The 13788-nt window shown below is 40.5% G+C and overlaps 1 protein-coding gene across 1 annotated transcript in view; it reads left to right on the top strand.

Annotated features, from left to right (window-relative positions):
• Gucy1b1 (guanylate cyclase 1 soluble subunit beta 1) overlaps nt 1-12234 on the top strand; it is a 42939-nt gene extending 30705 nt beyond the window's left edge. Inside the window, exons 7-14 of the mRNA XM_021158183.2 lie at nt 45-161; nt 1027-1160; nt 4361-4558; nt 6135-6372; nt 8849-8989; nt 9373-9527; nt 9831-9957; nt 11008-12234. Coding sequence (XP_021013842.1) covers nt 45-161; nt 1027-1160; nt 4361-4558; nt 6135-6372; nt 8849-8989; nt 9373-9527; nt 9831-9957; nt 11008-11034 — 1137 coding nt within the window. The 3' untranslated portion in view covers nt 11035-12234. The remainder of the gene's footprint in view (nt 1-44; nt 162-1026; nt 1161-4360; nt 4559-6134; nt 6373-8848; nt 8990-9372; nt 9528-9830; nt 9958-11007) is intronic.
• Nucleotides 12235-13788: the final 1554 nt, after the last annotated feature.

Here is a 13788-nt window from a genome sequence, read left to right on the forward strand (position 1 = left end):
ACCTCGAGTAGTTGCATGTTCTCTGCTCTTTTTCTGTATCTTAGCTCCAGCCTGGGAACTGCAGCCTTCTGTCTGTCTTCTCTCTGGTCCGCCCTCACATCGACATCAGTTTCCATGGGATTCTTTCACACATCAATACAGTCTTTGTACTGAGAAGCAAGGTAAGCAAGAACCCCTTGATTAAATGTAAGCAAGGCGTTTTGTCCATTAGCAACAACAGAGAGGGGACATCGATTCTGAGCATAGTCTCTGAGATAAAAGAAAGTAAAATACGACTTTCAAGAGAGCAGTGTTTGACTGGGGACACGGACCTCTGTCAGCTGATGAGAATGAGTGAACAAAAAGTTTGAGCAAGTGTCCGGCTGGGAACATGTCAGTCTCACTTAATAAAACTAATGTTGTAACGTCAAGTACCCTTGAAGTTCCAATGCTTCTTTCCCCTAACAAGAAGTCTTTGATAATGTCACCAGTGGTTTACTGTTCTGTAAACTGTTTATAATTCAGGCTAACATTTTTTTTCTCTCGGGAAATAAAAAGTATTGAAAACTCATAAACTCATGTTGTTGGTAATTTAGATGGTTTCCATATCCCCTTGATTGTGCTCTTGGGAAATTATAGCAAACAATTTCCCGAGCATCCACACATTACATATTCTTCAATAACTTTTCAAAGATACATCTACATGTGTTTTATATGCTTGAGACTGACTGCTGCTTTTTGAGGTCTTGTGAATACAGGGCTAGCTTTGCTTAGTTTTGTACCATTCAGTAATGCATGTTGTGGCCAGAGTGGAAAAACACAGAAGCTTCTATGAATGCAGGCACAGCAGCTTAGCTGCTGCCTTCCTGAGTGCACAGAAGGGTATCAGGCACTGCTTCTTACAATGCCCTGGACCTGGAGCACTGTCCCCTCTCCTGTTCTAAGGGATGCGCTTCCCTCTCTTAGGGCTGGTGAGAAATGAAGTTGTTCCGATCCCTCCAGCTGCTTTGTCAGGCAGAAGCTGACGTTTTGTCTTTCCTGTTTAAGGAAGGGTTGCTGGATGTGGAGAAACTTGAGTGTGAGGATGAACTGACTGGAGCAGAGATTAGCTGCTTACGGCTCAAAGGCCAAATGATCTACTTACCGGAAGCAGATAGCATCCTCTTCCTCTGTTCACCAAGGTAACAACTTTTAAGTTAAATGTAATGCGTATAAGTTAAAATCAAATCCAGTGAGGCTTCTGTAAACATCGTTGATCAATATGTGCTGGTTGTACATATAAACTGAGATTGGCATGATATTTCAACTCATGCATGGGGAGTGATTGGACCAAATACACCCTCTCTTAATCCAACAGTATTTTGGTCCACGATGCTTATTTTTGCTGAAGTATAAACTGCATTCTCAAAGCCTCATTATGCAATTCTTTATAACAGGAGTGTTTGTATTGGACATTTCTAAAAAACCCTGCTTTCTTTATGTGCTATCTTAATCTGTCTCTGAAGTTCTTCTGGCATTAGATCACAGGATGAGTAATGTGCTAATTCTATATTTTGTACTTTCAAAATGAGCATCTTGTAAGACAGCAATTCTGGAAATTATATAATATGTGGGCATAAATAAAGGACTTTTCTGGAGTTAGTAACAATTATAAAAGGACTAACAATTTTTTTTATCCAAGTCACTTTAAGTTAAAAACATTTAACTATTTTTAATTGGGTTGGACTCTTCAAACTGGTTTGTTCAATTGAAATCTATGTTAAATGTTATTAGTAAGAAACATCAGAAGAGGCAAAGCAGGGGTTGATGCTTTGCTAGTTTCAGCAGTTTAGTGAAAGGTACAGGGCATATAGAGTATGCATCTATGGAGCAATAGGAAAGGATAAATGAGGTGCTTATTATTAGATTATACTTTGTATATGATACTATAATGCAGTAGTTATAATTTACTTTCTGAGAATCATTTATCATGCTGACAACAGAGATGAAACTGTGATATGTAAAGTTTCTTTAAAGTTACTACCATCCAAGGACCCAGTGGCATGTCACCTGCCATCGGCGCTTCTCTGCATTTTTATGATTGGATATCAGTCGAGTGACAGCTTCACTTTAGGGAGTGTTTCTATCCAAGGACAGTTAGGTTTCTTTGGAGAGAGAATCGCAAGCCATAGAGTATATGTTTTAATTTTCATATTCAAAAGTTGGTCCAATAAGTGATATGTTTACCAAATACCATGGAATCTATTTAAATGGAAGAAATTTTGTTTATAGAATAATTCCAAGGTGATTAATGTAAGCTTAGAGAAAGTAATAAGGATTTATTTTTTTGAGAGAGGATGTCATGAAGCCCAGGCTGGCTTCAAACTAGATGTGTAGATTTGCATTATAACGGATGCTGTATTCCCTGACCACTATAACAAGTGTGTACCACCACACCCGGTTATATAGTCTTGAAGAGTGTATATGAGGCTTTCTTACATGCTAGACAAACATTAGCTATGGCATACCAACAACACTGTATTTCACAGCCCTTCTTGAGGTGCTACATTCTCCCAGTTCTTACATTCTTTCTGCCATCTTTCAGGATGTTTTTGAGCCTTCATGGGGATGGTATACATATTCCCTGTAGGTCTGAATATCAACTCTCACTCCTTAGCATCTTGAGCAGCTCTGTGTCTTTCAAGTGACCACCTTCACCGAGGTCTCTGGTGAAAGTTGTGAGTGACATTTGTCTATAGGTATAAACATAAATATTTTGTTTAGAATTCAGCTTGGTTCCATGGCAATTTAATTAAACAATAGCATTAAGTTCTCCTTTAGGGCCTAAGACATCCTTTGCCATGACCAGGTTTAAAGAGCTACTTGTGTAGAGTGAGCTTCAAATCCAAGCAGAGAGCAGTTGGTTACTCCCTTTACAGTTGTGCAACTCCTTCAGAAAGGGGCACATCTTGCCTTGTGGATTGATGCTGTAGATTCTAAAGTTCACAGCTGGGTATGACTTCCCCCCACCCCCAACTGCCCTTAGAACATCTTGTAGAACTAAGAAAGCTACACAGCAGGAAGAAAGCTTCTAGCTCATTCCAGCTTGATTTCTTTACACCATATAACCAAGGGGTGTGGTATCTTTAGCAGCATGGTTTTAGCACCTAGTTGTAGTATGCAATTAGGAAGAGTAACAAGAGTCTGTGTTGTCTTAAGAGCCTCTCTGGCCTCCCTGACCAAAAGGGTACATTTCACCTAGTACTTCAATATAGAGGTTATTTCATTCTATCTTTGCTCATGGTTTGTTGGGTCCCATTTGGATCATTTGGCAAGTGAGCTGCCATCTTTCCAGGTGGGTTTATTTTTCTAAGAGGTTTATAAAATATATATTCACATTAACAAAATGGTTGGCTATTTTTTTCAATAGCACCCTGGGTTATTCTGTGTTTGCATATGGGACTCTTTGCTTTGCTTTAATATTTCTTTTGAGAACACATCCATAGGCTCTTCTTAATCCAAAGTTCCTAACAAAAGGAACTTTATCCCATCTTTATCATTTTAGAAAAGGATGCTATGTTGAATAAGTAGAAATAATAATTTTACATGTTAAGAATTAATTCAAACCAGTAAAATTTTTTAAAATGTTTAGCTAATTAGTAAATTTTTAACTGAACTTTTTACTTACCAGAATTGTAATGAATCAATCAAGGTTATTATAATAAAGCTATAGAAAGGGTAAGGTTTAGGTTACAAAGATTCATAGATTTCAGGGAGTTCAGATAACACATTTTAAAAATGAAAAAAGTCAACCAAAGAAAGTAAGACTAGAGAGAGAAATGAAAGCCCAAAGAAAGAACAGCATAAAGGCTCTAGGCAAGGAGGGTGGCTAGACCTCGGCATGCTGAGGAGGGAGGCTAAACCTCGGGAAACCAATCATTGCCTTCAGTAGCACTGCAATGATAAGATTCTTAAAGTCATAAGCAAAACGAAGTGGTTTCTCAATAGAAACATCATCACTCCTGACACAAGCATGGAGATAAATTTTTCTTCTGGTTTTTATGATAAAGAAGAACATGGTAAGTTTGTTAAATGCACTAGCCTTGTATTAATATCTAAGGCAATTTCTTGGGGGCAGCTTTCTGCATATTCCTTCAGTGAAGGTAGATGCCTTTCAAAAGTACAACTCAACATGTATTTCAAGTTTGCTGATTGCTAGTGGGGTTTTAGATACACTGAAAGCAAAGCCATGTTAGGTCAACTTCTCCTTGGGTTTCCTCAACCTGATCTTCTGGATAGTGAAGTTGGAGAAAGAGAAAGCGAGAGGCCGCTTGCTGTGGCTGGGGCTGACCCCACCACATGGACAGGTGGTGCTGATTTTAACTCAAGCTCTGTGTGACAGTGTGATGAACCTGGACGACCTAACAAGAAGAGGCCTGTATCTGAGTGACATCCCTCTCCATGATGCTACCCGAGACCTGGTTCTTTTGGGAGAACAGTTCCGGGAGGAGTACAAACTGACACAAGAGCTGGAAATCCTCACCGACAGGCTGCAGCTCACACTGCGAGCCTTGGAGGATGAGAAGAAAAAGACAGACACGTAAGAATGGGAGGACATAAGCTGGGCGGTGGTGGCGCACGCCTTTGATCCCAGCACTTGGGAGGCAGAGGCAGAGGCAGAGGCAGAAGCAGGCGGATTTCTGAGTTCTCACTGGAAGAATCTGGAACCTCTCATGTGTATGAACACTATTTGGTCCAGTCTCCTCATAATTATTATTGCTTTAGGCTGTGATGAGATCAAACACCACAGTAGGGATATACGTCAAAGGAATCCGCTTGTGTTATGCTGGCTGAGATGCTAAAGGGAAGGATGAGATCTGTGTTGGTCCAAGGTGTTCCCAAGTGGGCTAACTCCTTCCCACTGGGTCTCACCCCTTAAAGGTTCCACAAATCTGCAGTGGAATCCTTATCTTTTACGTTCCATACTAAACATGCTGCTGATTCATGTTACTACTAAGCAGTTAGCTTGAGGCCCATTTCTCTCACTAGACTACCATCTAGCCTTTAGAGTTGACACTACTGTCACTAGAGCTTGACTTCTGAACTAGACAATAAGGATCCATCACAGGACCCTTTGTTTTGGTTTGCTCAAGGTAAGAATGGACTTTTAGAAACTATTTGCACTATTTATGGACATTGTGCTTCTTTCCCTTCCATGACTGATTTTTAGATTTACGGATGGGATTTGATTTTATTGTAGAGTCTTTGTTTTGAGACAATTTCATTATAAACTGACTAGTTTTATTTAAAACTAAGCTGTTGTACGGCTCACATTGAATATTAAGATCTAACTTCGATGTTTCGTGAAATGCTTTCTGTTTACAAGCTAAACTTAATCACTGACAAAATTCCACTGCACTCGAGAGGAAATAGACGGCTCAGGTCTGCTTTTTCATATTTGAACTTTGCCCTTTGGCTAAAAGGATGAAAAGGATAAGAAGGCCTCCTTTCTTCTTGTTTCTTTGGGCTGTGAGCCCAGAGGTTTTTGCTTTCCTTCTAAATCTACCCGCTCCCCTCCTACTGTGTGCTGGCCACAGTCTCCTCACTGTGATTTCCAATGCTGTGGCAGCAGCATTGCCTAGAGAAATAAAAGGTCTGCTCATCTGGACTGCTTTCATCACTTTTATCAGTTTCTTCCAGGAAGGAGTGAAGTAGAAATAAGACTAGAAAGCAAATACATTTTGTCAGCTGTGGGCTTTGCAATATTTGAGATAAATTTTATTCCTGTCATGTGAGCACGTTTCTCTTATTACACTATTGGTGTAACATTTTAGACGCTCATACTGACAACACTAAGCCTGTCCCTGTCATAAGAAGAGGGTAAGAAGCCAGGACTACAAATGAACATGGTGAAGTCCTTGTGTTTTTTCCCACCTGTTCATTTGTTTGGCTGATTTTGAGTTGGTTTGAAATGGTTCAGGATTGGGAAATATCTGTGACCACAGCAGGCAAATGTTTAGTATGGTTTTTTGTTTTGCATGTGGCTAACAACTGATGCTGGTTTTAAAGGATGTCTTACTAAAACCCAGCACAATGGCATTGATGCAGTAAAGAGGCCCAGCCAGAGAGATAAAGCCTCACCAGCTTCTTACAGTACTGTCCACTAATCCCCACAGATTGCTGTATTCTGTCCTTCCTCCATCTGTTGCCAATGAGCTGAGACACAAGCGCCCAGTGCCTGCCAAAAGATACGACAATGTGACCATCCTCTTCAGCGGCATTGTGGGCTTCAACGCTTTCTGTAGCAAGCATGCATCTGGAGAAGGGGCCATGAAGATTGTCAATCTCCTCAACGATCTCTACACCCGATTTGACACACTGACTGATTCACGAAAAAACCCATTTGTTTACAAGGCAAGTCTTCATGGGAGCCTGTTGTAGTGAGTGCAGTACAGGTGTGGGCTCCCGAGACTCCCCTGAAGAAGCCCATGGTCACTGTATTGGACTGTAGCTGACTTGCTAGTATGTTAAGAGTCACTGCAGACCACTGGCTTAAATAATTTCCTCATTGTAAAGAAGTGTATTGTGCCGGGCATGGTGGTGCACGCCTTTAATCCTAGCACTAGGGAGGCAGAGGCAGGCGGATTTCTGAGTTTTAGGCCAGTCTGGTCTACAAAGTGAGTTCCAGGACAGCCAGGGCTATACAGAGAAACCCTGTCTCAAACAAACAAACAAACAAAAAAAACCAGTGTATTGTTTGATAATTTCATACATGTAGTTAATGCACTTGATCATATTCATACCACACAAGTCTTCTCTTACCTCCCTGCCATCTCAATCTTCCTGAGAAGTGCCCCTCCCACTTTCATGTCTTTTGTTCCTGGTTTTTTGTTGTTGTTTTTTTTTTGTTTTGTTTTGTTTTGTTTTGTTTTGTTTTGTTTTATTTTGTGATCCATTCAGTTGAACCAGGGCTGCTGCACAGACATGGGTATGGAGCTGTCTACTGAGGTATAGACAACACACCAGTAGCCACACCACTGGAAACCATGACTCCCATTTCCTCAGAAACAATACCACATCTATAATTTAATGTTGACTTGCCCAAGCCTTGGGCAGGCCCTGGGAAGGCACCCGAAACTACAATATGATCCTGAGTATAATAGCCACATCATTCCCAGAAGGCAAAATGTCAGGGAATTCTCCTGCATCATCAGCGTTTCTGTTTTCTTCTGTGCCCTCTTTGCAGATGTGCACTGAGATTTGGAGGAGATGAGACAGATGTTTCATCTAGTGCTGGGCATGCCATAATCTTTCCCAACCCCTTGGTCAGGCATGAGTCTCTGCATTGCTCACTGCAGAAGGGCACTCTCCTGAGCAAGGCTGAGGGCAGCACTTGTCTATGGTATAAACTTCAACCTGGAGTAGTTACCACTTAGGAAACTTTCTTTTCATTGCAGCCATGATGAGGTTTCATGGAGCAATCTCTGGCTGACACAAAGTATCCCGCAGTTTCTTTGCACTTAGGTTAACGAGTCTGTGCAGATTGTTTATTACATTTAGTATAAACACAGCATTCATTTTTGTACTCAGCCAAAGACCTTTTTTCCTAAAATACATAAATGTTTTGCACTGTGAAGAATCCATGGAGCTTGAGAAGGGTCCTGGGCCTCAGGTTTACTTTTAGATACCATCAACTTGAAGATAAACATTTACAAGACATCTCTGCCCTTTGTTTTAAGTAGAAACAAATATAATATTGGAAAAATGAAGTCAGTGGAATATTGCTTTATATAGGCAAGAATGTTACTGAGTGTCTCTAGGCTCCTGGGGTACTCTAACTTCATAAGAACTATTTACCGTGTGGTTCTTTTCTGAGCCACAGTGCTACACTTGGTGAGCACTCAGAACAGGACATGGTTTAACCAACTTTGCTTATTTTGAAAAAAAGAAGGTGGGTGGTGTCTGAGGAACGATACCCAAGCCTCTTTCATGTTCACAGAGATGCATACCTATATAATATGAATACACGAAATAAACCATTACATTTAAAAGTTAAAAGTATAATTAAATGAACAATTAAAATCTGGGTAGAAGCCAGGAGTAGATCAATGAACTTCAGTCAACAGCCCCTATGTTATTGGACTGCTGCCGCTTCAGGGAGAAGAGAAGTAATAGAAGGTTTTCCTGAGGCCTATGCAAGCGGGAGAACCCTAGTCTGCAAAAGCCAGGATGGCCATGCACTTCTGTAGCCTTGGTGATGGGAGAGATGGAGGCAGATGGATCCTGAGGAGTTGCTGGCCAGCCAGTCCAGCTGAACTCAGTTCTAGATTCTAAAAGAGACTCTACCTCAAAAATAAGGTCTCTCATTGTCTCTCTCTGTGTGTCTCTCTCTGTCTCTGTCTCTCTATCTCTGTCTCTCTGTCTCTCTGACTCTCTCACACACATACACACAAAGAAAAATGGCAAAAATTAAGGGAGAGAGAGCGAGAGCAGGAGAGAGAGCGAGAGCGCGAGAGAGAGACAGAGACAGAGAGAGAGAGAGAGAGAGAGAGAGTCTCTATCAACCTGTAGCCTATATTACTTAGGAAAGCAATCTACTACCCACACGCATGGAATCACTTGAACATGCATGAGTAAGGGCATTTTTACATGTATCTTCATGCACACATAAATATTCTACTGAGTTATAAGAGGATTTCAGATGAAGTGATCAAGACCCAAGTTAACAGAAAAAATGTAAATTACAAATAATTAGAAGGTTCCAACCTGCTAGAGCTCACGCTGCTAGAGAGGACGATGATGATGGTGGTGGTGGTGATGTTGATGATGATGATGGTAAACCATCACTTTATGTCAACCACTGAACATGTAAATGTGTGTGTCACCTTAGGTGGAAACAGTTGGTGACAAGTATATGACAGTGAGTGGCTTGCCAGAACCTTGTATCCACCATGCACGGTCCATTTGCCACCTGGCTTTAGACATGATGGAAATTGCTGGTCAAGTTCAAGTAGATGGTGAATCTGTTCAGGTGAGTAAATAAATGGAAGATTGGAGTGCTAAGAGCTCAGTTGATAACTAGTTCATATCCCTTATGAGGGGAGGATTAACATGCACAAAGAGGGGCATTTTGAACACAAAGAGCTGATTGATTGCATTTCATTCTCCCATAGACATGGGAAAGGAACTAGCTCATCTCTTCTGTGGACAGCATGTCCTGTGGATGAGGAAAGCTCCCGATGTTTCTGTTTTTATTGTTCCATCATGGAAGTTACCCACGCCTTCTCATTGCCATTTTCAACTTCAGGAATATTGCTCTTTACAGAGAGATATTGAATGAAGGCGTTTGAGGGAGTCTCTAAAATACATATGTTAACCATCAAGGCTATCGAAGCAAAACTTTGCTTTCTGCAGATAACAATCGGGATCCATACCGGGGAGGTGGTGACAGGTGTGATTGGACAGCGGATGCCTCGGTATTGTCTCTTTGGGAATACTGTCAACCTCACAAGCAGGACAGAAACCACAGGAGAAAAGGGAAAGATAAATGTTTCCGAATATACATACAGGTGAGGAGGGAAATGTCTCACTATTTGCCTGGTACCTGGCGAGTGAACTGTGTGCTTTTGCTACCTTTAAATTATTGCTACCTCCATGTCTCCCCTCTGCTACCACAATTATTTTTCATTGGAGAAGACTGTACCACTCTTTCCACCAGAAACCATCCTACCTCACCCTGAAGGTTTCCAATAAAGCACCATTACTAAAATCCTAACTACTTCAAACTACAACTGCAGTATTGGAATCAGGCTGTCTTATTGTCTATAAAACCTTTATCAAGTTCCCCCTCTGTTTCATCTCATGACTTTCAGGTGTCTCATGTCTCCAGAAAACTCGGATCCACAGTTCCATTTGGAACATAGAGGCCCAGTGTCTATGAAGGGCAAGAAGGAACCAATGCAAGTCTGGTTCCTATCCAGGAAAAATACAGGCACAGAGGTATGGCTCATTAGAGCAGTGCTTTTTCATTTTTATTTTCTTTTTCCTGAGAGAGATGATAAAGTGGAGAGTTCAAGCAGAAACACTGGAAATGCACTTGGAATGGAAAGAGTTCTTGCTTGCAGAAAGGAACTCAGTAAAATGGGACGTCACTGTCACACTGATGAGCCAGATAGAACAAGATCTGCTTTAGAAAGTGCTGTAAGGTCTCCAGCCTGGGTCTTGTGATGAAGTAGAAAGCAAAGCCTCAGGCAGAGGACAGCTGGGGTGTTCTTCCTCATAGTCTAGCTCAAATGCAGTCCAAGTGCTGGGTCCCGATGCTGCACCCTATGAGATCTCAGCAAGTCTGTATGATGGCCATATTGCCTGGCAGTTTTATCAATCAGGAAGTCAATTATCCATCTAAGGACTGCAGAAATTCCAGTGGCATGTTTGAGAGACTCTTGATGACCTGGTCTCTTCTGAGTTCCTTCTGAAGAGACGCCTGATTTTGATTTTTCAGAATCTAAATAACTCTTTAGGGAAGATGTAGGTTCCTGAGTGCTGAGATTCCACTTTAGGGATAACCTATGGCAGGGCTGTACTGTGCAAGCCATGTCTGGCCTCTTCACAAGATGTCAAATTAGAAGCCCAAGTTCTGTTTGTTCCCTCTTTGATGCATGCACTCCTCAGAGGGTGTGAGATAGCTTGAACACATATCTTTTCCTGTGTGTATATATTCCCTAAAACTGTTTTCCTAGAATATAAGCAATATTAGAGGGAATCGAATGACCACTTTTAAATAGTTAAACTTTTCCAGTTGTTTTCACTCTGCTAAATAACTTGTTTGTGAAGCATGTTCATGGGTGCCCTTCAGAAGGGCCAAACTGTCTGGTGTCATTTTCTTAGTCATAAGACCCTAAGAATAATTTCCTCTCAACCTGGGGTGAAGATGTTTTATAGAAACTGTAGATATCAATGCATATTCTATTGTCAGAGACAGGGAAATTGTTTGCCAGACATTGTAGATTCATTAAGACTGATGGTTAATATTTTTTCCACCCATTTAAGGAAACAAACGAGGAGGATGAAAACTGAGTGTCAGGTTGTGGAACAAAGAGAACATCGGCTGGGTTCGGGTGACAGTCTACTGTGTGTCAAGCCAGGAGCACGTATTCCCTGTGGATAGCAATTTCTACTTCGTGTTTTAGTGGCCCAAGGCTTTCTCCTAGTTACACAGATCTCACACTATGGCTTATTTGATGATAGCTCTGCTTTCGATTACTTTTAAGGTCTCAGTATATTTTCCAAAGTTTGGGTTTTTGATGTGGATGATTTGAGCTGTTTCTTAAATTCTGCTATAAGCATTGCCTAGACTGACGTTCTAAAAGTGGTAAGCACCCGCTATGTTAAGTTTGTTAAATCTGATAGAACGATACTTAATAGTATCTGGCCACGTGTGTATATATCATGGCTCAGTAGATTTGTTTTATGCTCCATGTATATGTGTGTGTATATGTATATTTTAATGACTATATCATAAAACAAAGTCTATATCATGTTGGTGCATGACATTCTAGAAATCATTTTGTAAACGAGTGAATCTAAGGTTTAGGGGAAAAAGGCAATTTATTTCTAGACTTCTGAAGTAAGAATTAGTATGCTATATTAGGAAAAAGAGTGACTATTTTGAAGTATGTCAATTCCCTTCTGGGACTCTATTATTGCAAAAATTGGTTGCTCATTCAAATTTTATGCCAATTACATTTTATCTAACATCTACGTTGCCCTAATTTGTACTGAAGTCCTTGTATATTGGGTTTGGTTGGCTACTGGTAGATGTGATGGGGGCTGCATTGTCTCACACTGAAGGGTTACATTTGCTTTAGCAAGTGTTTGGGGTTAAACTATGTCCAGGAACAAGGCTGGGAATACATAGCTAGGACACTGCTATTGGAGCCCCCCTTGGCCTCACTCCAGGCTTGAGCTTCTTTATTAGCTTAGAAGGATGTCAACTTATCCAGGATATCATATTCAGAATATTCATAAAAATCATTTTAATTCTAGCATAGAATGGACTGAATTCCTGTTGGTATATTTGGCCTATCATCCTTTAAATGTCTCTGATAATTTATTGATATCTATCTTTATAAAATATAAAAAAAGGACTTTGTGTAAAGATGTTTGTCTTTAAATTTAGTATTTCATATCAGCACATCAATGTATGTATAAATGTTACATGTTAATTGTGTAAAAGATTCTACAATAAATTATTTTTACCACTTGTCTACAGTGCGCATTAATTTAATAAAATGGTATTGACACTACTTGCGATTTTTCTTAATCTTTTATTTAAAGGCATTTTATAACCTTGCTCATGAGCTATCAACTGATTCTGGTTTTTCTACATTTATAATTTGTTTTCAGAGCTGGGTGAGGAAACTAAGGCAAGGCATATGCTTGTCAAAGGCTGCAACAGTGAGCTATATCCACTCCCCACCTGCACTATCAATTTTTAATAGCTCCTCTTATTAATATTCTGGTTTTGTTTTTGTTCCTTTGAGACAAGGTATCACTCTTAAGCTAGCCTGTCCTTGATCTTAGGCAACACTCCTCCTGCGCTACTATTGAGATGATAGGCAAGTGCCACTTCAATACTAAGAAAGAAACAGCAAAAGATGAAACAGATGAGAACCATGTATGTGAAGATGAAATGACCTCAACCAGAAGAGCTCACTCTCTGTGTATACTATACACTATATACTATACACTGCACACTATGTACTATAGACTACATACTATAAACTATGTACAATTCACTATGTACTATACACTATGAACTATACACTATATACTAATTATATAATCACTGCACATAGATAAACATGTTTAATATTTTTAACTGTGAAGAATGTTTAATATAAAGAAATGATAATAAGAGAGTCATGAGGTTGGTTAAAGAAAATTACAACTACATTGACATCATCCTAGGCACCCTATATATGTAGCAAGGTTTCTTTCTGGCTTACACTGTTGTAGGAGTTTGGGACACGCTTTTGGGTCTGACGACTCCTGTCTTCTAGACACTTGTGGATAAGTGCCATGCTCTTCATCTTGGTGCTGCTGCAGATAGCAGGTTGCAGTGGAAGGAACTTAGGTCACAGAAGTAGCACCCTGGACTGAGAGATCCAGCGTCGCCTCCATCCTACTGGCTTCTTCACTGTCAGAAGTTGAGTGCCATCATGCCTTCTGTGATGTGTTGTCTTGTCACAGGTGCAAACGCAGTAACTACCATGGGCTGAAACTCCTGTAGTCACCGTCTGAAGACAAAGCTCCTCTCCCCTCCTCTTCCTGGGCAGCTGTTACTGTAAGAGCCCTCTAACATGGAGTGTGCTAATAAGCAAAACTTCTCTGCGTTTAAAGCATTTACTTGCAAAATTGTACAACTTGACTGTTCCGAAATGTCAAAAAGGTATAAATCACCCAATCTGAAACCTTGCCAAATCTTCCTTTAAATGACCTGCTTCCCATATTCTCCCTCTCTGTTCCACATTCAAATTTCTTTCCTATGCAAACTCACTTCATTTCTAGTCTTTGTCTATACCCCTTAGAGAACAGTGTCACCTTAGCCAAAGTCATCGGCTAGCTGCCTCCTGTCCAAGGTTGTGCCTCCTCTGTCCAGAAGCACACTATCTATTTGCAGATCTCTTTGGTGCACTGTAAGTCTCATACAGCCAATACACTTCCTCTTTTCCTACATGTTGCCTGCACTCACCATGAAATAAACAGTTGATAAACCATGCTGAGAGAAGGAACAGAGGAAGCAGTCTGTGGACTGGGTAGACTACATTT

This window comes from Mus caroli, unplaced genomic scaffold (genome assembly GCF_978045245.1).
Source record: "Mus caroli unplaced genomic scaffold, Mus_caroli_1 scaffold_3, whole genome shotgun sequence".
Classification (NCBI taxonomy): domain Eukaryota; kingdom Metazoa; phylum Chordata; class Mammalia; order Rodentia; family Muridae; genus Mus; species Mus caroli.